At 40.6% G+C, this 24,035-nt stretch overlaps 3 protein-coding genes across 4 annotated transcripts; all 3 read left to right on the top strand.

Annotated features, from left to right (window-relative positions):
- Nucleotides 1–2,380: 2,380 nt before the first annotated feature.
- On the top strand, nucleotides 2,381–8,517 carry LOC118565873 (E3 ubiquitin-protein ligase TRIM38-like). Its single transcript, XM_036146924.1, has 7 exons — nucleotides 2,381–2,454; nucleotides 4,871–5,226; nucleotides 5,401–5,496; nucleotides 6,798–7,031; nucleotides 7,194–7,341; nucleotides 7,755–7,781; nucleotides 7,872–8,517. The coding sequence occupies exons 1-7, from the start codon at nucleotides 2,406–2,408 to the stop codon at nucleotides 8,429–8,431; spliced, it is 1,470 nt and encodes a 489-aa protein (XP_036002817.1). The 5' UTR covers nucleotides 2,381–2,405; the 3' UTR covers nucleotides 8,432–8,517.
- Nucleotides 8,518–10,053: 1,536 nt separating this feature from the next.
- Nucleotides 10,054–16,073, top strand: LOC118565603 (E3 ubiquitin-protein ligase TRIM39-like). 2 transcript variants are annotated; one of them, XM_036146000.1, is made up of 7 exons: nucleotides 10,054–10,150; nucleotides 12,670–13,241; nucleotides 13,353–13,448; nucleotides 14,759–14,992; nucleotides 15,112–15,259; nucleotides 15,335–15,361; nucleotides 15,451–16,073. In XM_036146000.1, the coding sequence occupies exons 2-7, from the start codon at nucleotides 12,675–12,677 to the stop codon at nucleotides 16,038–16,040; spliced, it is 1,662 nt and encodes a 553-aa protein (XP_036001893.1). In that variant the 5' UTR covers nucleotides 10,054–10,150; nucleotides 12,670–12,674; the 3' UTR covers nucleotides 16,041–16,073. The 2 variants fall into 2 exon arrangements, with proteins under 2 accessions (XP_036001893.1, XP_036001894.1); XM_036146001.1 differs by having other exon boundaries at nucleotides 12,673–13,241.
- A 1,778-nt stretch (nucleotides 16,074–17,851) lies between these two features.
- Nucleotides 17,852–23,618, top strand: LOC110366680 (pyrin). Its single transcript, XM_021309195.2, has 7 exons — nucleotides 17,852–17,863; nucleotides 19,561–19,989; nucleotides 20,122–20,217; nucleotides 21,872–22,099; nucleotides 22,212–22,359; nucleotides 22,433–22,459; nucleotides 22,552–23,618. The coding sequence occupies exons 1-7, from the start codon at nucleotides 17,852–17,854 to the stop codon at nucleotides 23,103–23,105; spliced, it is 1,494 nt and encodes a 497-aa protein (XP_021164870.2). The 3' UTR covers nucleotides 23,106–23,618.
- The last annotated feature ends 417 nt before the right edge of the window (nucleotides 23,619–24,035 follow it).

The following is a 24,035-nucleotide window of genomic DNA, read 5'->3' on the forward strand; positions in this document are numbered from 1 at the left end:
TGGTCTCCCCAATAACACTTCAAGAGAACATCTAGGGCCTGAGGGAGGCTAACAGTAAAAAAAATATATAAAATAAATGGGACCATTGCTATTGAACAGAGCAATCGGCATAGTAACTGGAAGACAAAGGGACTGACAGAGGAACTAAATAGTCCTGAGACTGAGACTAAGAGTCGTTTAGCAAACACTACATCTGAGACCTTTCTCCACCAGTTCCACCCTGGTGGAGAAAAGCTATACTGGACACTCATTTCTTTTGGAGATTCCATTGTTTAACCAGATCTAAACAGATGTTAATTGAAAGGTTAACCCACTGATTCTGTATATTGTGTGGTTTAATGGCTGCTACATTACTTAGTAAGCGCTGTAATGGTTTATTCAGCAAAGATAACTATCTCCTTCCATTTTGCTATATAATCAGTATTACACCAAAGTAGGAGTGGTCCTGGCTGTGCTGCTATGAAATAGTCTGGCAGGTCCACCCCTCCATTAAGTTTAGGCAGCTGTAAGGTTTTATATCTACCGCAATTGATTTATATCTTTTCGGGCAATAAGTCACACTTTTTTTCATAGTTTGACCGATCCTGTGATTTATATTCAGGTGCGACTTACATATCAAATTTAAATGGTAATTCATATTAAGCAGTTTGAACCAAGGGGTAAAGATACCGTCCATGGCCACAAGAGGGCTCACTAGGCTTGTGAAAACTATCCTGCTCCTGTACCACTTCAGTAAATTGAAACATTAACTTATAGACACAAACATGTGTCCAGTCGTTAAGTTGTTTCGCTGTTTCAGTTTGGATTCACGCAGGGTAGCGTTGTGTGGTAACAGGCCGTAACACCTTGCTGGTAGGAGTTGCTCATTTACCTCATTCATCCTCCCAGGTCTGTTCCACATTATTCACCTGGTTGTGGATGCAGCTGTGTAATTTAATAAATTGGTTTAACAGATTAAATGTAAATTTCTATTCTTGGATTGTGTGATAGAAATGCGTAAAGTCTGGTGCAATTTATACATGTTTTTTTTTCCTCCTTCTTTCCCCTTTATTTTTTGAATGATGCGGTTTATATTCCGGAGCAATTTAAAATCTGAAGAAAGTGGTAATCCTACCATTCAAAACAAAATGAGAAATGGCTTTATCCCACTATCAAAACTGGCTCTCAGGAATTTGGATAGGTAGTGACTGAAACAAATAGAGTGATCTCGGTAAGATGTTTGATTTTATTGCCATTATTCTGTTGCATAAATCAAGGGGTAAAGAATTCCATCTATCTAAATCTTCTTTAATCTATGTGTTAGTAGGTAAATCCCAGAGAGACTCTAATTAACTTTAATTCTTGCAACACGATGTGGATAATGTTCTCACACTATTAATAAAGTTATTATGGAAGCCACACTTTTCCCTGACTTTATAAAGAAAGCCCCAGACCACTTAATCAAAAGCTTTCTCTGTATCCATACTTATCGAAATCGCTGTTATATTTTCCTTTTTAACATAACCTATTGTATGGAGTGTCCTCCTTACATTATCTTGGGTTTGCCTACCAATAGTAAATCTAGTTTGATCTTCATTAATCGAAAAGACTTCATTTCCTCCATCCTTTTAGCTAAAATAGTTGCAAATATTTTGTAGTCCCGGTTCAGGACACTGATTGGTCAATAGACCCAGACTGTGTCAGATCCTTCCCCTCCTTGAGATGGTGGCTTCATTCCAGGATGGAGGTAGAATACCTTGCTTAAATATTAATTTAAAGGTTTTAACAACTCTTGCTATCAGTTAAACGATTATAAACTATTTATAAGCTATGTTTCTAATCACATTTCATATTTTGAAAGATATATTTATGGATCCATTTAAATGTACTGGTTTGGGTACTATGTGTTCTTTATGTATTTAACTCCTAATATGATGGCTTTTTCAGTTCTAAAGTCCCTGCTTACTAAAATCCTTGTTAAGTCATTTGTACTTTGCTTTCTTTTTCAAAAGTTAGCTTAGTATTGGTGTGATTCTGTTGATTGTTTCTTTTTTTTATTATATTTTTAAGCATAAAAGCTGGTCTGTAAATAATCCAACTGATCAAAGGATTGTGGTGTGTTTTTAGACCTATGGGGTTCAGTTAATGCATTACATAACTGGAACTTTGCAGACATTATGAATTCTTTGTTTATTTAGTCAAGCAGGTTTCATATGTAGCAATACACAGGACTATGAACACAACAGCACATGTTGCACTCTCTAGGCAACACGCCCTGCAGCATGCAAACACATTATAGGATTGCGCGTTTGAATGCCCGCCTTGCTATCTAAATAAAGGTGGTGCCTGACTGAGCTTTTCTTCAGAAATGAAACTTCACCGTCATTCGGTAGGTGGGAGTAGAGGAATCAGGACAGACATTGATAATGGCAATGGCTCTGCAAGTTGAAGGCCAAACTCTGCAGCAACTTGACGGTAAAATCCTGCTCCAGAGCTTGTATTTTTGCTTTTGCAAAGTTCTTGTGATGAACTTAGACTTAGACTTAGACTTAGACTTAGACTTTCTTTATTGTCATTTTGTAGCACAGAGTGCATACAGAACGAAATTTCGTTTTTTCATACAGCTCAGAAAGATTGCAGTAACTCTACAGGATACCTTGCAGTGAATTTACAGTACAGGATAAGAAAAATGCAGTGGTAAATCACAGTCAAATACAGGATAACTTTCAATTAACTTTCGGATAAAGTGCAGCAGTGAGCAGTAGACAGATTGAAATGTAAAAACAATGTAAGCAATGTAAACAATTATGCAGTAAGGTGCAGCAGTGATTTAACAATAGACAGTTGCATTGTAAACAGTTTTGCAGTACGTTTACGGAAAAGTGCAGCAGCGATATTGAAGGATACATACAAATGTGCAAATTAGCGGGTCGAGTGTGGTACACAGTCCGTTTTTATACTTCAGCAGTTCAACAGTCTGATGGCAGCAGGGAAAAAGCTTTTGCAGAACCTGGTGGACCTGCAACGGATGCTGCGGAACCTCTTTCCAGAGGGCAGCAGGGAGAATAGTCTATGGTGGGGGTGTGAGGGGTCCCTGATGATGTTACGGGCTCGAGACACACAGCGCTGCGATGAAATGTCTTTAATGGAGGGAAGAGGAGCCCCGATGATCCCTTCTGCTGTCCTCACCACTCTCCTCACGTTCTTCCAGTCGGAGGCACTGCAGCCTCCACACCACACAGAGAGACAGCTGGTCAGAATACTCTCTATGGTGCTTCTGTAGAAAGTCGTGAGGATGGGCGGGGGCAGGCGGGCTCTCCTCATCCTCCGCAGAAAGTACAGTCGCTTCTGTGCCCTCTTCACCAGTGACATGGTGTTCACAGTCCAGCTGAGGTTGTCCGTGATGTGCACCCCCAGGAACTTGGTGCTGCTGACCACCTCCACAGCTGAGCTGTTGATGAGCAGTGGAGCATGGTGAGGCCGGTTCTTCCTGAAGTCGACGATGATCTCCTTCGTCTTCTCCACGTTCAGGATCAGGCTGTTGTCTCTGCACCAGCCCACCAGCTGCTCCACCTCCTCTCTGTAGTCCTGGTCGTTGTCGTCTCTGATCAGGCCCACCACCGTTGTGTCGTCCGCAAACTTCACGATGTGATTGGTGGTGAACCTGGGGACGCAGTCGTGTGTCATCAGGGTGAACAGCAGGGGGCTCAGGACGCAGCCCTGAGGGGAGCCCGTGCTGAGGGTGATGACATCAGAGGTGTTCTGTCCGACCCGGACTGATTGAGGTCTGTTGGTTAGGAAGTCCAGCAGCCAGTTGCGAAGGGGTGTGCTGAAGCCCAGATGCTCCAGTTTTCCCACCAGATGCTGTGGGATGATGGTGTTGAACGCTGAACTGAAGTCCAGGAACAGCATCCGCACGTGCGTGTTCTTCTCCTCCAGGTGTGCCAGGCTCAGGTGAAGAGCAGAGGAGATGGCGTCCTCAGTGGAAACAGTGAAACAGTGAAACACTTATCCTCAAGTTTTAATATGTATTATAGGTTTTGTGGTAGGCTAATTTAATTTTATTCTAACACTGGTTTTGCCACATGTATGAGCTATGTAACTTTTATTTATCCTCTGCTTTATTAAGCTTCGTATACAAGCTTTCTCTCTCAATGCATGCATTTGTAGTTAGAAAGGAATTTAATATACAGTTTGGATGAGTATATAGCGCCACACTATGGTAGAGGTGTGTAACAAGTCTCAAAATAACTGACTAAAATGGTACAGGGACTGAATATATAAAGCACATTTACAGACTTGCCAAGTTCTCAAAGTACTTTACTAGAGTCGCATTCACAAAAACCCACATGTTTGTAACACAAACGCGCTGATCGCTGGGTAGCCTGGGGATAGGTGCCTTGTCTTGGAACATAATGACGTTAAAGGAGGAGGAAGCTAGGATCAAACCCATAACATTAAGATTGCAAGAAACTTGATCTACCTACTGATCCACAGCCATCCCTAACCAACCTCTCTTTTTTGGTGGAATCAGATCACAGTTCAGGAAATAGCTATACGAAAATATTCTTTCCCTATATACACTTTTGTTCGCTATTAATTCAAATACAGAATCAACCAGCTATATTGCTTCATGACATTGATTTTAACATCTATGATGTGTTAAAGAGGATTTGCTGGGGCTCAAGTGGACCATCAGAAGGGCTAGACCGGGATTTCAGTCAATCCGAATAGAAAGATCACAACTAGATAACTTGTCCGCTAAAAACCTGAGACTAGTACTCTAGTCTTGATAAAATAAATTTACAAAATGTCAAAGAAGTACAAAAAAATAGTTATTTGTTAAGATAGTGAAGTGACAATGTAGAGATGCATTTATCTGTCACCACAGCTGTCGCACCAACTGCTGACATGGGAGAGCTTTTGGCTAATGGCCAGGGTACCAGTGCTGCCGAAGACGTGCCCTGTGATGCCTGCACAGAACCGAAGACGAAGGCCGAGAAGTCCTGCCTTGTCTGTCTGGCCTCCTACTGTTCAACACACTTGGAGCCTCATAATTCAGCTATAAGGCTGAGGGGCCACAAACTGGTGGAACCAGTGGAGAACTTAGATACAAGGGCCTGCCTGACTCACGGATACCCGCTTGCCCTTTACAGCAGGAAGCGGCAGGCATGCATTTGTGCTCGATGTTTGGACGGAGGTCAGGAGGAGGTCGTCTCCGCCGAAGAGGAATGGCAGAAGAAGAAGGTGCTGCACATTTTCACATTTGGTTGAAATATAAGATTAGACATCACTTCTAAGCTTACCGCGCTACGTTGAAGAAATGCAAATTATGTAGGCGCGCATAATTGGACACATTTTGAAAGAAACATTTTTCAAGCAAATTTGGAGAAGATAATGTTTTCTCTTTGTTTTCTGCAGGATCAAATCAAGAACACCAAGGAAGACTTGCAACACAGAATTATGGCAAGAAACACAAAGATTCATGAGATCAATGAAGCTCTAAAGAACTGTAAGGTAATAATAAAAAGGTTAATGGGTAATGTTTAAAGTTTAAAGTTACAGGACCAGTCCCAACAGGAAACACATCCTCTGGCCTCAAAGATCTGACAACCCCCGGATAACTTTTTACATTTTAAGACTGCTAAACATTCTCGCTAGTTTGCTTGTTAATCTAGCATATGGTTTTGCGATGTTTGAGTGCAACCAAAACTGGCATTCAACATTTCTGTTCTTATCAAAATCCAAGGTTCACAGGGCTGCACACACAGAGAAAAAAAAAGGTTACTGATATTTGTATCCATTCCCTGTACAGTTCAGGCGTGCACACATGCACTAGGAAACCATTTGAAACAAAATGTTGCGAGCTAAACCTGCCTCAAGAAGTAAGGTGTTTGATTATTATACATTTTTTGACAACAGTACTTGAAAATATTAATCAAACAGTTGTAAAACCTGTTTATAAAGACTGAAAGGGTGCCATGTACATGAGCAAAATGTATCTGTGGGTTGAGCGGTGCATGTGGACTGTGCCTATGACAAACCTACCACATCCTCCCTGCTAATGCCAATCAGCTTCAGGTAGAAGCAGTTTGATGTGTGGGGTAGCGTTCCCCTCACCAACCCGTTATCAGACCCCTGCCAATCCCAGCATTCCCCTCACCAATCCCTGCCAATCCCTTGTCAGATCTCGCCCTTACAGAGCGGGGTTCATCAGAAGCTAGCTTCATGATTGGTGAGAGTAGATGGAATGGAGATGCCTGCAGTCCCGAACACAACTCCACTGAACTCCTTCTGAATCAGCTTAAGTGGGCCATTTACATCATGTTATAATAATTTTCCTAAAGTGTTTTTGAGCTGACTTGAAACACAATCATGCTGGTAGATTGCGACAGATGCTGCTTGAGGAATGGCATGCCATCCCACAACAGTCCGTGCACTACTGAGGCTCCTGTTGGTTGAGACACAAATGACAAATTGTCTGTATGTATTGTTTATTCAATCTTTAAATCCAGTAAATGACACAATATGGGAGCCGATAAGGCTAGGATTAGTTTGCTTTTTTAATGGCCGTGTCTCCCACACTCCACTCTGCCACTTAACCCACCAATGCATTTTTCTTAATACGGAGGTCACAATTAAAGGGGAATAAAAACTTTTTACAATAGCATAAGACCAATCGGTACAAAGAAAAACATCACCCCAAGCATAATTATCCATACCATGTGTGTTGAGATTTTTTATGAGGTACTCAATAAAGTGAAAGGAAAGGTAAAGGGCAAGAATTGTTAAAGCAAATGACTTTTCTCATGTTCTAGGGGCAAATTGTGACCGAGTGGTGGCAAATTGATGCTTTGTTTACGGCTGTGCTCGATGTTGTGAGGGAAGCCAGGGCTCAGGCACTGAAGCCTCTCGAAGACAAGCTGCAGTTCTTGAATAAAGAGTCACAAGATCTCAACGACCAGCTGGAAGATGAAATCAACAAACTCGAGACAACAATCTCACAGCTAGACGGCATTGATGCACTTGAAGATCACATCCTTTTCCTACAGGTCAGACATGACTCTACCACAAACGTTTGTTTTAAAATTCCTTATCAAATAAGGTTATCTGTAATTGATCATTTCTTCTGTATTGTGCAGAGAGGTTATGCGTGAGGCTTTTTAAGCCCGTTATTTCATCCCTTTGTCTTTTCACCTGTTTCTTTCTTCCAGAGGTACCCGTCTCTTTCAGTCCAGGAGGATATGAAGGACTGGACAGGCGTTGAACTTGACACCTCCCTGTCTTTTGGCTCCATGAGAGAAATCACAACAACAATGATAGAGAATATTCAGCTGAAGCTGGAGAAGATGGCCACCATTGGTAAGTGTTGACTCTCGGGGAATGGTGGCGGCACAGGGGTAGAGGGCGTGATCCATGTACGGTTGGCTCGGTCCTTAACGACGCCGTCCCGGGTACGAGTCCTGGCCTGTGGACCATCACATGTTGTCCCTCACTCTCTCAATCCCATTTCCTGTCAAATGAAGTCCGCCATATCCACAAAAGAAAAATAAAATACATTTTTGCTGGCTGGGGTCAGAGGGTCCGGTGGCGCCGGTGTATGGCAGCCTCGCCTCTGTCAGTCAACCCCAGGGCAGCTGTAGCTACTAACATAGCTCACCACCGTCAGGGTGTGAATGGGCGAATGACTAAACTGTAGTGTGAAGCGCTTTGAAGTCATTTACCATTTACCTTTTTTTGGTATCACTGATCAAAAACAAATTTTACCTTCACAGAACTCGCCAGATTCTCGAAGTTTGCAGGTACATCATGCATTTTACTTTCCTCTATCATAACCTGTCTCAAAAATAGTTAAATTCTTTATTCATTATTTTCTACTTTGGGTTTTGCAGTGGAGGTGAAGCTGGACCCAGCCACTGCGCATCAGCGCCTGCTTCTTTCTGATGATGGCAGCAAAATGAAAGATGCAGGACGAAACCTGAAGGTAGCAGATTCTCTAAAGAGATTTGACGTGCTCGGCAGCGTCTTGGGACTCAACTGCTTGACGACTGGGAAGTGGTACTGGGAGGTGGAGGTCAGCAACAGCACCGGCTGGGACCTAGGTGTAACCAGAGGCAGCGCCGACCGCAGGGGGAGACTGATTTTGAGCCCAGATAACGGCTACTGGGCTCTGGTACATTTTGAAGAGTGTGAGGCACCCAAACCATTTATAACGTACACAGTGATGACAGCGCCACCCGTTTGTCTTTCACTTAAAGACAAACCAACGAAAGTGGGGGTGTTTGTTGACTACGAGGAAGGTCTCCTGTCTTTCTACGACGTGATGGCCCAGTCTCATATCTACTCATTCTCCAAGTGCTCATTCTATGATGAGCTTTATCCATATTTTAGTTTACATATGAAATATGAGATCAACCCAGACCCTTTGATTATTTCACAATTAAAACATTAAAATGGATTCTGAATATTAGCATTTGGTTTTCCATATTTCTCAGCCAGAGTATTCCGTACTGATGATACAGAACTTTATTTAGCTCGGAAGAGGAAGATATGTTTTTAGTGATATGATGCTTCAGAGAAATAGAGTTTCTCTGAAGCAAAAAGTTTAAATTATTTTATTTTTTTTAATTTACGTCAACTGTGGCTTTTTGAGAAAGAGTGGTATCTGAGTGGTTTAATATTCCATGCCAGCAAATTGAAAGTTGCACATTTAAATTGACAAATGAGAGCTGTAAGTTAGGTTCAAGGATTAAAGTAGTTACTTTAGGCAGCAGGGGCCAATTTACAGTAGGTGGTGTTTTGAGGGTCAGTAAGACTAGAAAAACACCATGTAAATGCATCCTGCTTTAGTTCAAACTTCAGTTTACAGTTTTTTAAATGTGGGTATGAAAATTTCTGTATTTTTGTGCCTTTTTATGGTCGTTCTAAATATAATTTGTCTTAGCTGCAATTTGGTGAATTTGCCTGTTTGAAGACATTATGTTAGACATAGCTACAGGAACTTAAGTTATTTCACTATTCAAAAAGTCTCTTGTTCCTGGAATACTGTTGCGTAACACTAAAGACTGTATTGTGTTGCTCATTGCCACGTCATTATATAAATTCACACTTTTATGGTTAAGGCTGGTGCAAAAAGCAGCTGAATGTGGAACATGTTTGACTTTTACTGTTGATGTTTAAACTGAATAAACTGAATAAACTAAATGGTTTCTCTTGGTAGTATGTAAAGGGTGTGAATGTGTGTGTGATTGACTAAACAGATTGAAGGAGAGCAGCATGAGGGTGTTGATACCTTCACATAACCAGTGTGGTGCCCGGAGTAGAAGCTATCTAAAGAGGCATAACAGAAACACTAAACAACCTAGTACTTTATGGTTCTGGTCTATACATTGTGGTGAGTGATCAGTAAATGTGCTCAACCATGTTTCTTTTGATAGCTGCAGATTTGACAACACTACACTGCTGAAATATTGCCAGGCTTCTAAATCATTGAAACCAGGTATTACAGTGATTTAAGTCCAGGCACAAAGGTAGAATCAACCCCCCAGGCATGCAGAGTGCATGAGACCATAAAGGAAGGTACCGAGTTGACTTCGCCTGTTAAAACCTAATTTGTAGTCATTATGTCTGATGTCTATTTTCCAGAAAATTTGCAACTTCGAGAGTATTTTGTTTTACATTTGCAAATTATAGGTACATTTATTTTCAGACAAACTCAAACTGAATAAAAATGAAGTTGCGCACAAAGAGTGAAATCACAGTTGTTGTTTTTTTCCCTGTTTCTTTTTTTGGCACGGAAGTAAAAGGATGAAACTTTACAGACAGTTGGAACTGTTTTCCAGCAAAACAGGCTTAACAGTACGTCACAAAGAAGACACAAACCAATAAAAATATCCTTCTACACCCAGCGATAGCCCTCGGGGCAAGTGGAGAATTTCATCTGTTGCACAACATGCAACGAGCCCCGTCATATGCAAACAAATAATTTGGTTGCTTAGGTTTGTGCCATCCTCCCACTCCAGATGGAGGAGGTGCCTGTTTGGACTCATGATCAGAAATGAAACTTAACGCAGGGAGGAAGTCCACGGAAAAGGACTCGTTTAGTCACTGGGTGGGGGTGGAGAGAGGACACAAACACCTGTGAGGACGGGAACATCTCTTCAGCCTGAAGGTAGAATTGAACTCTTTATGCAAGATTTTTTTTTCCACAAATATGTTTGAAAAGGCAAAACCTTTTAACATGCTTGACTTTTTAAAAGTCTCACTTGAGACAGATAAATCTGCCTGCGTTTGTAACACTTTGGTCTGAAGCTGTTTTACTGTAGCCTGAATGCAACAGCTTGTGACACGTGTTAATATGCGCCTTAGCTTTTAATGAAAAATGTCCAATGCATTTATCTGATACTGCTGATGTTGTAATTCCTTATTGCAAATAATTTATTTTCTAAAGACACCAAAAACACAAAAGGCACAGTTTCAAATGAGAGTTGTATATCACAAACTCAGAGCAAGAGGTCCAATATAAAGTTGCACAGCAAATGTATTGCTGGCCTTTGAATGGAGATCAGTAACCTTTGAGACTTCTTTGTTTACTCTTGCTGCCAGTTCCCCAGCTTTTCAGGTTAAGTCTGCACACACAAAACGCTTTCATATTGCACCACAGCAATTATTCAACATCTAATGATTTTAAATGTGCAACTTTCAAAGGAGGAAATTTACTTCATTTTTAATGTGGGTTAATAAATATTAGCAACTTAACATAACTTTCCTTTTCATGGATTTTGAAAAACACCGTAAGCTAAAAGATCCCACAAATCTTCCTACAGAAATGTACAGTTAAAAATAAATAACCGTATACATTGCCTTATAGTCAGTTTATTATTCAAACTGGTAGAAAGTACAACCATAGTCAGAACTGAGATGTGTACCTTACAAATGTTCTAACACCCATTGAATCGTTACACATTTTCTCACGTTACAAGCAAAAACATGTATATTTGTTTTATTGGGGTGTTATGATTGGTCAACAGAAATGGGTCCATAACTGTGAAGTGTTACAGTTATTATTTAAACGTAAAAGTGTGGCCTGCGTTTGTGCTTGGCACCTTTTACTCAAAGACACCCAAATAAAATCCAATGAAATCAATCCGAGTTGAGCAAAATGCGAGAACCATGGTTACTCCTCCAAAGTAACCATGGTTACTTTGGAGGAGCTGCGGAGAACACCAGCACAGATAAGGGTATCTATTGATGGGATAATTAGTAGTGCATTCTGCCTTTAGTCAAAAATGTCAAGAAGAAAGCCAGAGTTGAATAAGGGGTCTTTTCTGCAGTTTGCCCTGCAGCTGTATGAGGGAAACCCCTGAATATATTAAAGGAAAGCTAGCACATTACCCTGAACACATCGTCAAACTTGGTGGTGGCAGCATCATACCATGGGATTGTTTTTTTTCTTCTGCAGCAACAGGAAAGCTGGTCAGAGTTGATCAGAATAAAATAAGGCTAATTCCAAGGCACTGATAACAGTAAACGTGAAGCCTGAGGCTGAAAAAAGTCTAAATTGAGGTGGAAGTTCCCTTTCCAGCAAGATTATCACTCAGTTTACAAAATAAACCAAAATGTAATAAACATAAAACAAAAAAAGTCTGAATAAACCAACATTTCATTGGTTCCACTTCACAGTTAAGGAACACATTGAGGTTTATTGCATAAAATACCAACAAATTACATTAATGTTTGAGTCCAACATTAATACCATTGCAAGGCATCACACATGCAAAAGATAAAGCTGGTGAAGATTCTCAGTCATCCAGGTCATGGTCTTTCCAAAAATGTTTAAAGGGGGTGGACCTGTTTTGGTTCAATATGCATGTAATCTATACCATTACAAGGCCTTTGTTGGGCAGTACTATAAAGCTTGCAACTCCATACTACTCCAGACAATTGAGAAAGCTTTATGGATAGGAAGCAAAACATCTTCAAACTTCGGAAAGAAAGTCCAGTTTTTTTTTTTTTTACTTTTTTGGAAAAAGCTAAAGCCCCCCTACATATGTTCCAGCTAGAGCTGGGTCTAATTTTCCCTTTGCTACATTAGAGCACAGGCGACCAGCTCCAGTCAAGGTCCGGTGTCCTGCAACCTGGAGATGTCGTCCAGGCCCAACACATATGAATCTAATGGCTGAATTGGCTCCTCAGTATAAAATTCAAGTTCTCCAGAGTCCTGCTAATGACCTGATGATTAACTTAGGTGTATTGAAGCAGAGACACACATAGAAGTTGCAGGGCACCAGCCATGAGGACTGGCGCTGAAGACCTCTGTTTTATTGGGATAAATATGAGCTTTCTTAAAGTTATGGTTTAAAAAAGCACATAAGCGAATCAAACTTTAAACAGTAAAAACGCAAAAGAGGATCTCAAGAACTGTGAATGCAGTAGGCATTCACAGTAATAAACTAATGTTGAGGGTTGGGGAGGTGCCTTGTCTGGCAATGTACAGTATAAATCATCACTAATCAACATAGAAGAATCTTAACAGAAAATGGTTTAACTGCTGAAAAACGTTTGAAAAAAGTTCTTCTTATTGCTTGTGTTGCATCTAATGTGGGATATTTGTCATTAGCTAAAATAAAAACCAAAAAGAGATTTAAAATGTCAGGAAGCTTTAACTGCAGGTGAAATATTTTCTCGTAGCAGACATGGCCGCCGTCTGTGTCCAGCCCAGGGACTGCTCTCTGGAGAAGAATCTAACCTGCTCCATCTGCTTGGAAATATTCAAAGATCCAGTCACGACGCCTTGTGGTCACTCTTTCTGCAGTAGATGTCTAGAGCTCAGCATCTCCCCATATCGGGTGAACGACATGTGTCCTCTTTGCAAAAAGCACCTCAGCAGAGCTCCTGACGTCAACATTGTGCTGAGAGACATTTCCCAGGAGATGAAAAACTCAATAAGCAACAGGAGTTCGGGCGCAGCCGGGGAAGTAGTCTGTGACGTCTGCACGGAGCCGAAGCAGAAGGCTAAGAAGTCCTGCCTCGTGTGCCTCTCCTCGTATTGTTCCGATCACTTGGAAAACCATTCGGCTCAAAGGCTGAAGGGCCACAAGCTGGTGGAGCCGGTGGAGAACCTGGACGCAAGGGCCTGCCTGGTCCACGGACGCCCGCTTGAGCTGTACAGCAAGAAGCAGCAGATGTGCATCTGTGTTCGGTGCATAGAGGGAGGTCAGGAGGAAGTGGTCTCGACCGAACAGGAATGGCTCATGAGGAAGGTGTTGTAAACCTCATTCATAAGCAGCACTTTATCTATAGAACCACTTTGCTGTTAAAGAAATGGAAGAGTAAGTTCAATTGCACGATAACTATCTTGTTTTCTTTTACAGAATGAACTTGAGGACACCAAGACAGAGCTAGAAAAGAAGATTTCAATGAGAAAGGCAAAGATGGATGAGATTAACAAAGCGTTAAAGGATTGCAAGGTAGGCATACCAGCCATTATGTCTGACACTAGATAGATTCTCTAACAAGACCAGTCTGTCAACTAGAATTAAAGGGCTAGCACCAAAAACACTCCCAGGTTGACCAAAAATCTGATACTTGGTGTAAAAAAATAAAAATAAACTTCAATCAAAGATCAACTAACTCCTTCACTTTCCAAATGTCAACAGATCATTGCCACTTTTTGTATCGTGTTAATTTTTTTTAAAGTTCTCCCCATTCAAGTTAAACGTCTCAGAGGCTTTAAGGGTCAGAAAAAAGAAACCATAAATTGTCACTATAACCAAATAAGTTGCCTATTCTCTGTAAGTTTGAAAATGTGGCCATGAGTCCTGCACCTTAACTTAAAATTTATTCGAGAAGTTTTTACCATCACCATCTAATTTTAAGTATTAATCTTTGGAATATTTTGGGCTTTTAAGTTGCCATATTCAGCCATTGTAGCCCTTATCCCCCCAGAGGATTAGGGTTAGGGTAAATAAAGATTTTTTTTTCAAAACATTGTGGCTCCATAATGTGTTCTTACTAGTTATGGACACAGCAGTATGAAGTTAAAACCATATATTTGCATTCAAAGGCCAAAATCACTCTAACCCCTCTAAAAATCTAGCAGAGCTATGACTGATTTTGGGCTTATCTGTACAGGCTATAAAAAGGTGTCCTTTTTCAGCTGCTGGGATGTCTTTAGTTTTTCTCCCTAAATGCCAGAGTAACCAGGGCACACACCTTTATCACGTCATTATCAGCTTCCCCCTACATCTTCACATCATTTTTAGTATTTACTCTGGGGCTGACACCCATCACACCAGAACAGGTCCACCTCTGGGACACAGAACCCACCATATTTCGGAACCGTACCATCCCTGGACATCCCCATCGTGTTTATGCCCACATATTATGGGGCAAACCAGCCACCCTGCTATATCTGCAAATTGCAGTCAAGGATGAACCAGAACTATGGACTTCCACAAAATTATTTTTTTCCTTAAGGTGCATGAGAAAGCGGAGGTGCCTCAGCAAAATGTGAAAGTCATGACATCACCTGCGCTTTCTCGGTTGTTAAAGGCACAGTAACCTTATAGTGGATTCTCTGGCAGATCTTTAACAGCCTGGCCTAGGAGGAGATCATGGTGTGTGGGCTACTGCATGTGTATTATCTAAAGCCAACACATACCGTACAAAAAGCATTGGCAGATAAAACAATAGTGTGACTGGGATGTGACACCATAATTTGTTAGACAGAAATAAGATAAAGAAAAACAACTTCTGAAATTCTTATTCTCATCTCCAGGACCTGATTGACAATGAGTGGTGGGAAATCGAGTCTGTTTTCACAGCTATGGTTGCCATTGTGGAGGCAGCACAGAAGAAAGTCCTTAAGCCACTAGAAAACAAGAGGCAGATAATGGCTAAAGAAGCCGAAGGTCTTGAGGGTGAGCTGAAAGCAGAAATTGGCAAAATCGAGAAAACAATCTCAGAACTAGACGACATCTCGGCACTTGAAGATCACATCCTTTTCTTACAGGTCAGAGGGAAATCAATGGTTCTCCAAAGTCATCAATAATCTATCCTGGTTGTCTTGGAAGTTTTGAGGTTTTGTGAATGTGTTTGTCATCTCGTTGTCGTTTTTTCCTGGTTTTCCAGAAGTACCCGACTCTTGCTGTCCAGGAGGACATGAAAGACTGGACAGACGTTGAACTTGAAACCTCTCTGTGTTTTGGCTCCATGAGAGAAACCACGACAACAATGGTCAAACAGATTAAGCAGGAGCTGAAGAAGCTGGATGTCATTGGTAAAACCTGACTTTATTATAAGCTTATCATCATTTTTTACTAACATTGCTGAAAAACACATCTTCTCTTTGCAGAACTCAAACGATTCCCAAAGTTTTCAGGTAGGCAACACATTATACTTTCTCCTCAAGGTATCTCCTAAGTAATGCATCGTTGAGCTGATAAAATACTCTTGATTTGACCTCAACAGTGGACATAAAGCTGGACCCAGACACTGCACACCAACGTCTTGTAGTTTCACCTGATGGGAAGGCAGTACAAGATGGAGGAGAAAACCAGGAAGTGGCTGATACTCCTCAGAGGTTTGATGTGTTTGGCAGCGTCCTTGGACTCAACTCTTTGACGACTGGGAAGTCGTACTGGGAGGTGGAGGTCAACAACAAGACTGGATGGGACCTAGGAGTAGCCAGAGGCAGCGCCGACCGTAGGGGAAAGCTCTCACTGAACCCAGATAATGGTTACTGGGTTCTGGTCCATTATGAGGAGGAGAATTACGCAGCCATGACAACACCTCCCATCAGCCTTTCCCTTAAAGAGAAACCCAGGAAGGTTGGAGTGTTTGTGGACTACGAGGACGGTCTCGTCTCCTTTTATGATGTGACGAACCTGTCTCACATCTACTCGTTCACCGAGTGTCCGTTCAAAGACGAGCTTTACCCTTACTTCAGCCCGCACACCAAACAGGATAAGATGAACTCTGAGGCCTTGGTGATCTCTACCGGCAAGAATTTTGAAATGGAGAAAGAATTCAAGCGTTTGTCCTCCATTGAAAATGTGTGATTAGTTTTATTTAGCGATATGTTGTAAAAAAAATAATAATAATCTTAATGATGCATGGCAATAAATAGATTAGCGAGGATGTTCTTCTTGTTAAATTTAGCAAACCGATTTTTAAAGAAAGGTTTGCCATCACTCTTAAACACCACTTGCATGCTATTTCATGTTTAAATAGTTTGTGTCAACTAATCAGTGGAACAAATATTTGAGTGCAAGCTCAATATGTGGCAATGTTCCGTTAGTGTTTTAACGTATCAATTGGAGAGAAGTACATTGTTATTGCTTGTTTTGTTACCAGTAGATAGCACCACCGCAGCTAGTAAATCCCATCGCACCTAAAACTCAGATATGACGTTTCCAAGGTCTGTCTTTCAAAGCAAACGCAGCATTTTCTTCTGTGAGCAGTTTGGGAAGGTGAAAGCCGCTTATTTCAGACTGGGCCGTGGAAGGTGCAGAGTGCATGGTGAGCTCTGTTATTACTTACTATTTTTCATGGCAACTCTCAGAATGTAACAATGAATCATGCGTTTTACAGTTGCATCCTTCCATGAATATTTAGTTAGACTTTTCATTTTAAAATGTGATCATGAAAAAAAATCTAATTTAAAGTAAAAACACCTTTTAAAAATCAGGACATTGAAAAATGCAATGTAAATATTTATTAATGTATGCTGGTCTTAAGCTATATAACTCAGTAATAAAAATAAACAAATGAAACCAAACATTGTTTTCATGTTTTTTTTTTCTTTTTGTACATGCAAACTCATCTTGTTTTCACCTTCTCTTATGGCTTAAATGTACATAATGCAAATTTACGCGCAGTACAAGTCAAACAGGCTTTGAGCAACACACACTGTAAACATAAAACCTCTTTCTGGATCCCATCAACTCCTCTTGCCAAGTCTTGTTCTTTATCTGTGGCTCAACATGCAACACGCCCACCACCTGCAGGCAGATAACTGGGGTATTTATTTGGGTAGCAGCGTCCCTCTCTTAATAAGGTTGATCATCCTGGCTGGTCTTTTGATTAGAAATGAAACCTGCACAGGAAGGAAGTCCAAAAGAAGCACCCAAAAGGTAAAAGCCTGTGAACCTACTGTATTTATGCTCAAATCAGTCTGTTGTGTTTACGTCTTGCAAATATATGGTTAAACTTGACACCTTGCTCCACATTTTCAGTAGCCAAGTAATAGTTTTACACTATAAGGCAGTGTGTCTGTAATAAAGTGTTAAATGACAGCTGAGCTGCTCTTGAGCAAGGCTTTTCTTTTATAAATGTGAGTTATCTATCAGGAACAATTCACACAACAGGTGTGTCACTATAAGCTTAACGTATTAAAGTGTGATAGGTTTTAGGACTGGTTCTTTTAAAAAATAGGTGCGTAATAAATAATGATAATATAATAATAAAAATAATAATAATTATTATTATTATTATTAGTAGTAGTAGTAGTAGTAGTATTAATATAATTAATAATAATACTTATTATTATAATAATCATATTTTTGTAAACAAAATATAGATTCATCTACTTTTAGATTTTCAAGTAAGGGGCCATTATGTATTTGAAAACAGAATTCATAAATCCAATAAAGACTCAGATCTGATGAATAAATAACAGGAATTATAATTCATGCTTCTTCTACATCACACATAAGAGAGACTTGCACCATCACCTTAGCACCAGAAGGAATACAGATAATTGAGAAATGTTACATCACAACAGTACACACTACCATAAACAGATTATAATGGACCCTATCCACAAATGACCTAAATAACCTTCATGATGCATTAAAACTAACTTTCGATCATGGTGTGGAAGGTATTCCACAAACCAGAGCAGCATGTTCTTCCTAGTTTTGTTTTGACACTCGGTGCTTATCAGTATCCACCAGGCGATTGACTTTTTTATATAGTGGTTTGAAAAGGAAGGATCTGATGACCTTTTGAAACTTGCCTTATTTGTAGAAATATAATTTTTGACTTTAATTATTTAAGGTTGCTTGAAGAAGACAGATGTTCCTGCAGAACAACCGAACAGTCGCTATACGTTGCAGCTAATGCTGTGAAATGAATAAATGAATACAAAAAATAAAAAAAGAAAGAATTCCTGGAAACAAAAAAAGAAGTTGATGAAAAGAGGACAAAAAGCATTGTCTTGGATGAGTACAGCCTGCATTAGATCTCAAAATAATTAAGGTTTAGAACACAGAAAGCAAATTATTAATGTAATCTCATTCATTTAATGAGACGATACAATACAAAACTCAGGCTCACAAGAAGATGCAGGAGCGTTATTCTTGGCAAGCTTAGAAACTCCCGTTTCTTTTGTTTTTGCCATTTTTAAAGAAAAATCACAGGGTGTTTTAAATTCTCTTCTTACAAACATTCTGTGTTGGTTAGAGGTGTAGCGAGATCTTGCACCACATGACCTCGCGACAGACCAATTTAAAGCTATTACAAATTGTAGCTTCTCAGAAAATGTTGCTTAGTTGCTTCATTTTGAGTTAGAAATGGTCAAATATAGTCCAGATTCCTTAAAAAAATGGTAGGATTATAAATCAGATGCCATCTTCTGTGTCATTGTCCAGCTGTTGTGGACAACATCTATCCTGCAATAAATCATTTATGTCTTGTTATCATTCTGCTATCAATATTCCAGATTCCAGGCAACCAATCATCTGTCTCGTCACATCAGGACAACTCAAGAACTACTTCTTTTCTAATTTAATCTAATTTCAGAATAAGAGTCTCAGTTCAGGTCACAGGGTGTCAAGCTTAAAGCTCTCCTATTAAAGCTTATACTAATAGCATAAACTTAATTCATCAGATGTTACATGCTGTCAACAACCAATATTGTCATGTTTTAAGATTTCAAATATTAAGTATTCCAAGCACACCTAACATTCACTGGCATGTGGAGTTGGTGGTAGGTCTTCCTAAATAGTGAGAATTCTGAGCAACAGTGTATTTTTTTCTGTTTTTTTTTTTTTGTGGGGTAGCTGTTTTCTAGATATCAATATTCTAACATGTTGCAACACATAAAAAGAAACTAAAGAACACAATGCTCTTCTGAGAGCAGTTACTTTTCTAGTTGTTACTGCCGTCAGTATCAATGTTGGTTGGGAAACTCCAGAACTTTCTGTGATTGTGATCTTTACCAAGTTTGGCACAATCTGAAATTCACACCTGCTTGTTTAATTCTGAACTTTAGTAAACACAGTAACATTCCATAAAACTGCTACACTGCATCATGAATGGTGGTGAAGGACAGACTCCACAGCTTAAATATCTATCAATTAAACACCTGTCTTCTGATGTAACAGTCTAGGAGATTACAAAATATTAACAGACTTTACCTTCACCACGCTGTCTTTTTTAAACAGGCATGCTGTCCACCACTGACCTACTCAATGACCACTTGCTGAGAAGAATCTCACCATCTAACCTGCTCCTTCCACAAGACTGATTTTGCTGATCCGGCCACTACAGCTTGTAACTTCTGCAGAAGATACCTAGTATGCTGCATTTGTTCAGTTCAGATTAAAGCCATGTGTTCTCTTTAAGACAAAATCGCTGTTTTCAATCATTTTGCTGAAAGACATGGCCCAACAGATGAAAAGCCCAAAAAGCAAGAAGTATACTGGGGCAACCGGGGAAGTTGCTTGTGACGTCTGTACCGAGCCGAGGCTAAGGGCTGAGAAGTCCTGTCTTGTGTGCCTGGTCTCATATTGTTCAGCGCACTTGGAGACTCATTTTACAGCTAAAAGGCTGAGGGGCCACAAGCTGGTGGAACCGGTGAACAACCTGGATGCAAGAGCCTGCCTGGCCCATGGACGACCATTCGAGCTGTACAGCAGGAAGCTGCAGATGTGCATTTGTGTGCAATGTATAGAAGGAGGTTGGGAGGAAGTTGTCTCAACTGAAGAGGAATGGCAGAAGAAGAAGGTACTTCCCGATTTAAGAGTGTCCCTCATCTGTTGAGCTCATTGCCGTTTCTTCAACGGGCAGGTCCCAATGAAAGCAAGGATGGAGGATCATGTTTGAGTTTTGAAAATGTTCTATCTTTGTTCTCTGTAGGCTCAACTTGAGAGCACCAAGATGGAGTTACAAAAGAGAATAATGATAAGAAAAACAAAGATGGACGAGGTCAATAAGGCTCTGAAGAGTTGCAAGGTCAGTATGTGACAAAAGAGGCAGAGTCTCAGATCCTAGACGGGAAACCAAGTTACAGCAGTTTGTTAAAATATGCAACTAGAGTCGGTGTCAAAAGCAGACCTACAGTCTGACGTTGATCACATTTCAGAATCAGAATCAGATATACTTTAATAATCCCAGAGGGAAATTGCTTTTTCAGTACCATCACCATAACATAAACATCACAAATATTTCCGGGGGGGAGACGGTTCACTGAGGCCGTGCTGCCAAGGACACTAGTGTGTCCACAAGGTGCTGCCCTTATCTGTTGAAGGAAGAAGACAACAACATGGGGGAAGTGGAGGGAGAAAAAAAACAGATACTTGACAATTTATGCTCTCACAAATAAAGAGTCAAGCAACCGACAAAAAAACCTCATTGCACGAGAAGCACAAATAACACGAGACACATATATGCAGAAGGTCAACATTTGAGACTGGTCGGGTGCAGTTCATCTGTATTTATGAGCATCAGTTGTGTGTCTGTATGGGTGAAAATGTTTATATTTCCGTGGAGCTCTCCAGAGGCCATTTGTCCTTGGTCTTATCCGGCAGCCAACAGTTCAGAAAACATCCACAGATGTCAGCGGGGGGAGGAGGGGGGAGGGGGGTTGTGTGATCTCGCCATAACAACTCAGGGGAGAATTTAGATAGTGGGAAGTCTGATTAAAAACAGAATTTGTTGTGAGAACAAGCTGAACCCAACCTTTCCTTCAGCTTTAGAGTCTTTTCGTTGCTGTCTCCTGGATCCAATTCCAATATTCCAATCGATGGGCTAGTTAACGTTCACACTTCCAGGTTTTATCCCATCTCACCTCTGTGTACCACAACCGCGGTCAGCTTATCCAGCCTACCGTTTTGTTCATTTAACGCCTTAGTGATCACGTCGACTGCCGCCGGCAGTCTGCTCAAGGCCATGTTGACCGCCAGCAGCTTTTGAAGGTGTTGATACATTAAATATCCTCTGAGACCAAAAAAAAAGGAATCCAAGTATCGTAAATCCGAATAAGTAGATATCTTCGACATCCTCAACAGAAAGAATTGAGAGGCACACTGTGGACCATTTCTCCCACGAGTCCAAGATGTATCCCGCAAAAAAAGGTTCCGTCGGGACAGGCACGCTCCCCGGTCCTTTGCTTTCCAGTTGAAAAAATTTGATCAATAGCGTTGAGAGACCAGCTGACGAAATCCATAATTTCCTTAGAGCTTTCGGTTGTTATGAAGAAATGGCACAAAGGACACAAAACGAAGCAAGTAGCAGGAGAGAAGGGGAAGGTTAATAGCAGATAAGGAGCTTTGGAAAGCTGAAGAAAAAACCGACCGCCCTCGAAGAGAGACAGAGACAGAAAATAACATTTATAACATTTATTAGGTAATTGACAAATCACTTTACTCCAATTGCATTTCAGACTGTTATGCATTTTAGTAAATGACACAAACATTTAATTTACCTCAAGGAGTTCCCTGAGGTAGTAATAAAAATAAAGACAAACAATTGAAGTTAAACCTTTTGACTGGTAGTGTATGTCTTAAAAGGGTCTAAATGTTGTTGTTGTTGTGGTGACTGCAGAATACGTGACAGAAAAGAATCCAGTAATCTTCGTAAAGTAATGACTGTTTATACTCACTTTCAGGAGCAGCTTAACTGGTGGGATACTGAGGCTGTGTTCACAGCTGTGATTGCTATAGTGGAGGCAGCCAAGGCAGAAGTAGCGAAGCCACTAAAAATCAGGAGGCACGTACTTGAAAAAGAAGCAAAACACCTCAACGATCAGTTGGAAGCTGAAATCAACAGACTTGAGTCAACAGTTGCCGAAATGGACAACATTTCAGCCCTTGAAGATCACATCTATTTCTTACAGGTCTGGTATCTGAAACCTTGCTTTTTAGCTTTCATGCGGTCTACAATAAGGTCACTTTGGAGATTCTGCTTAGAGCCATGCGCAATGATATGTTTTCTCCTTCTCTTTGCAGAAGTACCCTTCTTTTTCAGTCCAGGATGAAATGAAAAACTGGACTAATGTGGATCTCGACACCTCTCTGTCTTTTGGCTTCACGAGAAAAACCACAGCAACTATGATTAAAAACATTGAGCAGGAGCTGGAGAAGCTGGCGGGCATTGGTAAGAGTTGTCTATATGGTAAGAAAAGTGGAGACTGTGATTACATCATTGATCTTCTGTCTTCTGTTCATAGAACTGAAGAAACTCCCAAAGTTCAGAGGTGTGTTAATAACTTATTTTACTTTTTCATAATATAGCACAACAGTAACAATAGTTTACCTCCTGAAATAAATGTTTATGTTGTTTTAACAGTGGACATAAAGCTGGACCCAGACACTGCACACCAACGCCTCATCGTTTCACCTGATGGGAAGGCAGTACAAGATGGAGGGGAAAACCAGGAAGTGGCTGATACTCCTCAGAGGTTTGATGTGTTTGGCAGCGTCCTTGGACTCAACTCTTTGACGACTGGGAAGTCGTACTGGGAGGTGGAGGTCAACAACAAGACTGGATGGGACCTAGGAGTAGCCAGAGGCAGCGCCGACCGTAGGGGAAAGCTCTCACTGAACCCAGATAATGGTTACTGGGTTCTGGTCCATTATGAGGAGGAGAATTACGCAGCCATGACAGCACCTCCCATCAGACTTTCCCTTGAAGAGAAACCCAGGAAGGTTGGGGTGTTTGTGGACTATGAGGACGGTCTCGTCTCCTTTTATGATGTGACGAACCTGTCTCACATCTACTCGTTCACCGAGTGTTCGTTTAGAGATGAGATCTATCCTTACTTCAGCCCGCACTTTAAACGGGATAAGATGAACTCTGAGGCTTTGGTGATTTCTACTGACAGACATTCCGAAACTGATTAAGGACGGACGAGTTTTTTCTCTTCAGGATATTTGGGGGAAAAACGAAGGAAATCTCCCAAGATCTTAGAGTTTCAGAGTTTGGTTTGTATTGTTTTCTTTTTTTAAGGCAACAAACTTTAGTGGATGTAAAATCACATGGGGCCACTATGTAATATGGATCTGTGGTCTGCCGATAACTCTCCGGTATTGTCAATCCTCTTAAATCAATGTGACTTACAGGTTTCACTTTTTATAGGTTTTTAATCTTAGTTCAGTTAACTTTGTTCCACATGACTTTAACACAGATCAAGTTTGAATTATGCAATGGAGGGTTTTTTATTGCTAGGGTAACTCCTTAATGCAACTATGTATTTACTCTTACTAAAAAGACTATCTTCAGTACAGATTTTGCATATTTTGCAGATGGCAGAAAAGCTGTACCTATACTGCTTATCACTGGTTACCTGAATGGTAATGATCGGGAATAGTATTTTGTCATTAACCTACTATAACCCATCTATTAACCTGTGAAGACTAATAACAGAAGATTACAAGATTACAGCCAATCTATAATACCAGCTACACCCTGAATACTTTATTGCTATACTGTCTCAAAGCGTGGTTTCTCTAATCTAATGCCAACTTGGCACATTTTATGAATTGGCACAGCAGAACAACTAAATGTAAGAAAACTGTGATTCAAGTTGGGTTTTTGTATTTTGGATTGTTATGACTCACGGTTTATAAAACGCCAAAATTGTCCAAGATCAAGTCCAAAATTTTAAATAAAAAATACACAATAGAATCTCTGTGGGGTTATGGTCACATCGGTTTTCTTCACCAAACAAACAGAGTGATACCCCAGCCATTAAAGCAGGTGTTGGTACTTTTGGTAGATGCCATGTCTGGTTGAAAAACGAAATTAGTATCTGCCCAAAGGTTGTCAGGAGA

Source organism: Fundulus heteroclitus, chromosome 14, assembly GCF_011125445.2.
Source record: "Fundulus heteroclitus isolate FHET01 chromosome 14, MU-UCD_Fhet_4.1, whole genome shotgun sequence".
NCBI lineage: Eukaryota > Metazoa > Chordata > Actinopteri > Cyprinodontiformes > Fundulidae > Fundulus > Fundulus heteroclitus.

Coding starts and splice junctions, on each gene's coding strand:
- LOC118565603 (XM_036146000.1), top strand. CDS start 12,675: ATGGCCGCCGTCTGTGTCCAGCCCAGGGACTGCTCTCTGGAGAAGAAT. Junction 15,260..15,334: donor GAAGAAGCTGGATGTCATTG/GTAAAACCTGAC, acceptor TTCTCTTTGCAG/AACTCAAACGATTCCCAAAG. Junction 15,362..15,450: donor ACGATTCCCAAAGTTTTCAG/GTAGGCAACACA, acceptor TGACCTCAACAG/TGGACATAAAGCTGGACCCA.
- LOC110366680 (XM_021309195.2), top strand. Junction 19,990..20,121: donor AGGAATGGCAGAAGAAGAAG/GTACTTCCCGAT, acceptor TGTTCTCTGTAG/GCTCAACTTGAGAGCACCAA. Junction 22,460..22,551: donor GAAACTCCCAAAGTTCAGAG/GTGTGTTAATAA, acceptor TTGTTTTAACAG/TGGACATAAAGCTGGACCCA.
- LOC118565873 (XM_036146924.1), top strand. CDS start 2,406: ATGGCAATGGCTCTGCAAGTTGAAGGCCAAACTCTGCAGCAACTTGAC. Junction 7,032..7,193: donor ATCACATCCTTTTCCTACAG/GTCAGACATGAC, acceptor TCTTTCTTCCAG/AGGTACCCGTCTCTTTCAGT. Junction 7,782..7,871: donor CAGATTCTCGAAGTTTGCAG/GTACATCATGCA, acceptor TGGGTTTTGCAG/TGGAGGTGAAGCTGGACCCA.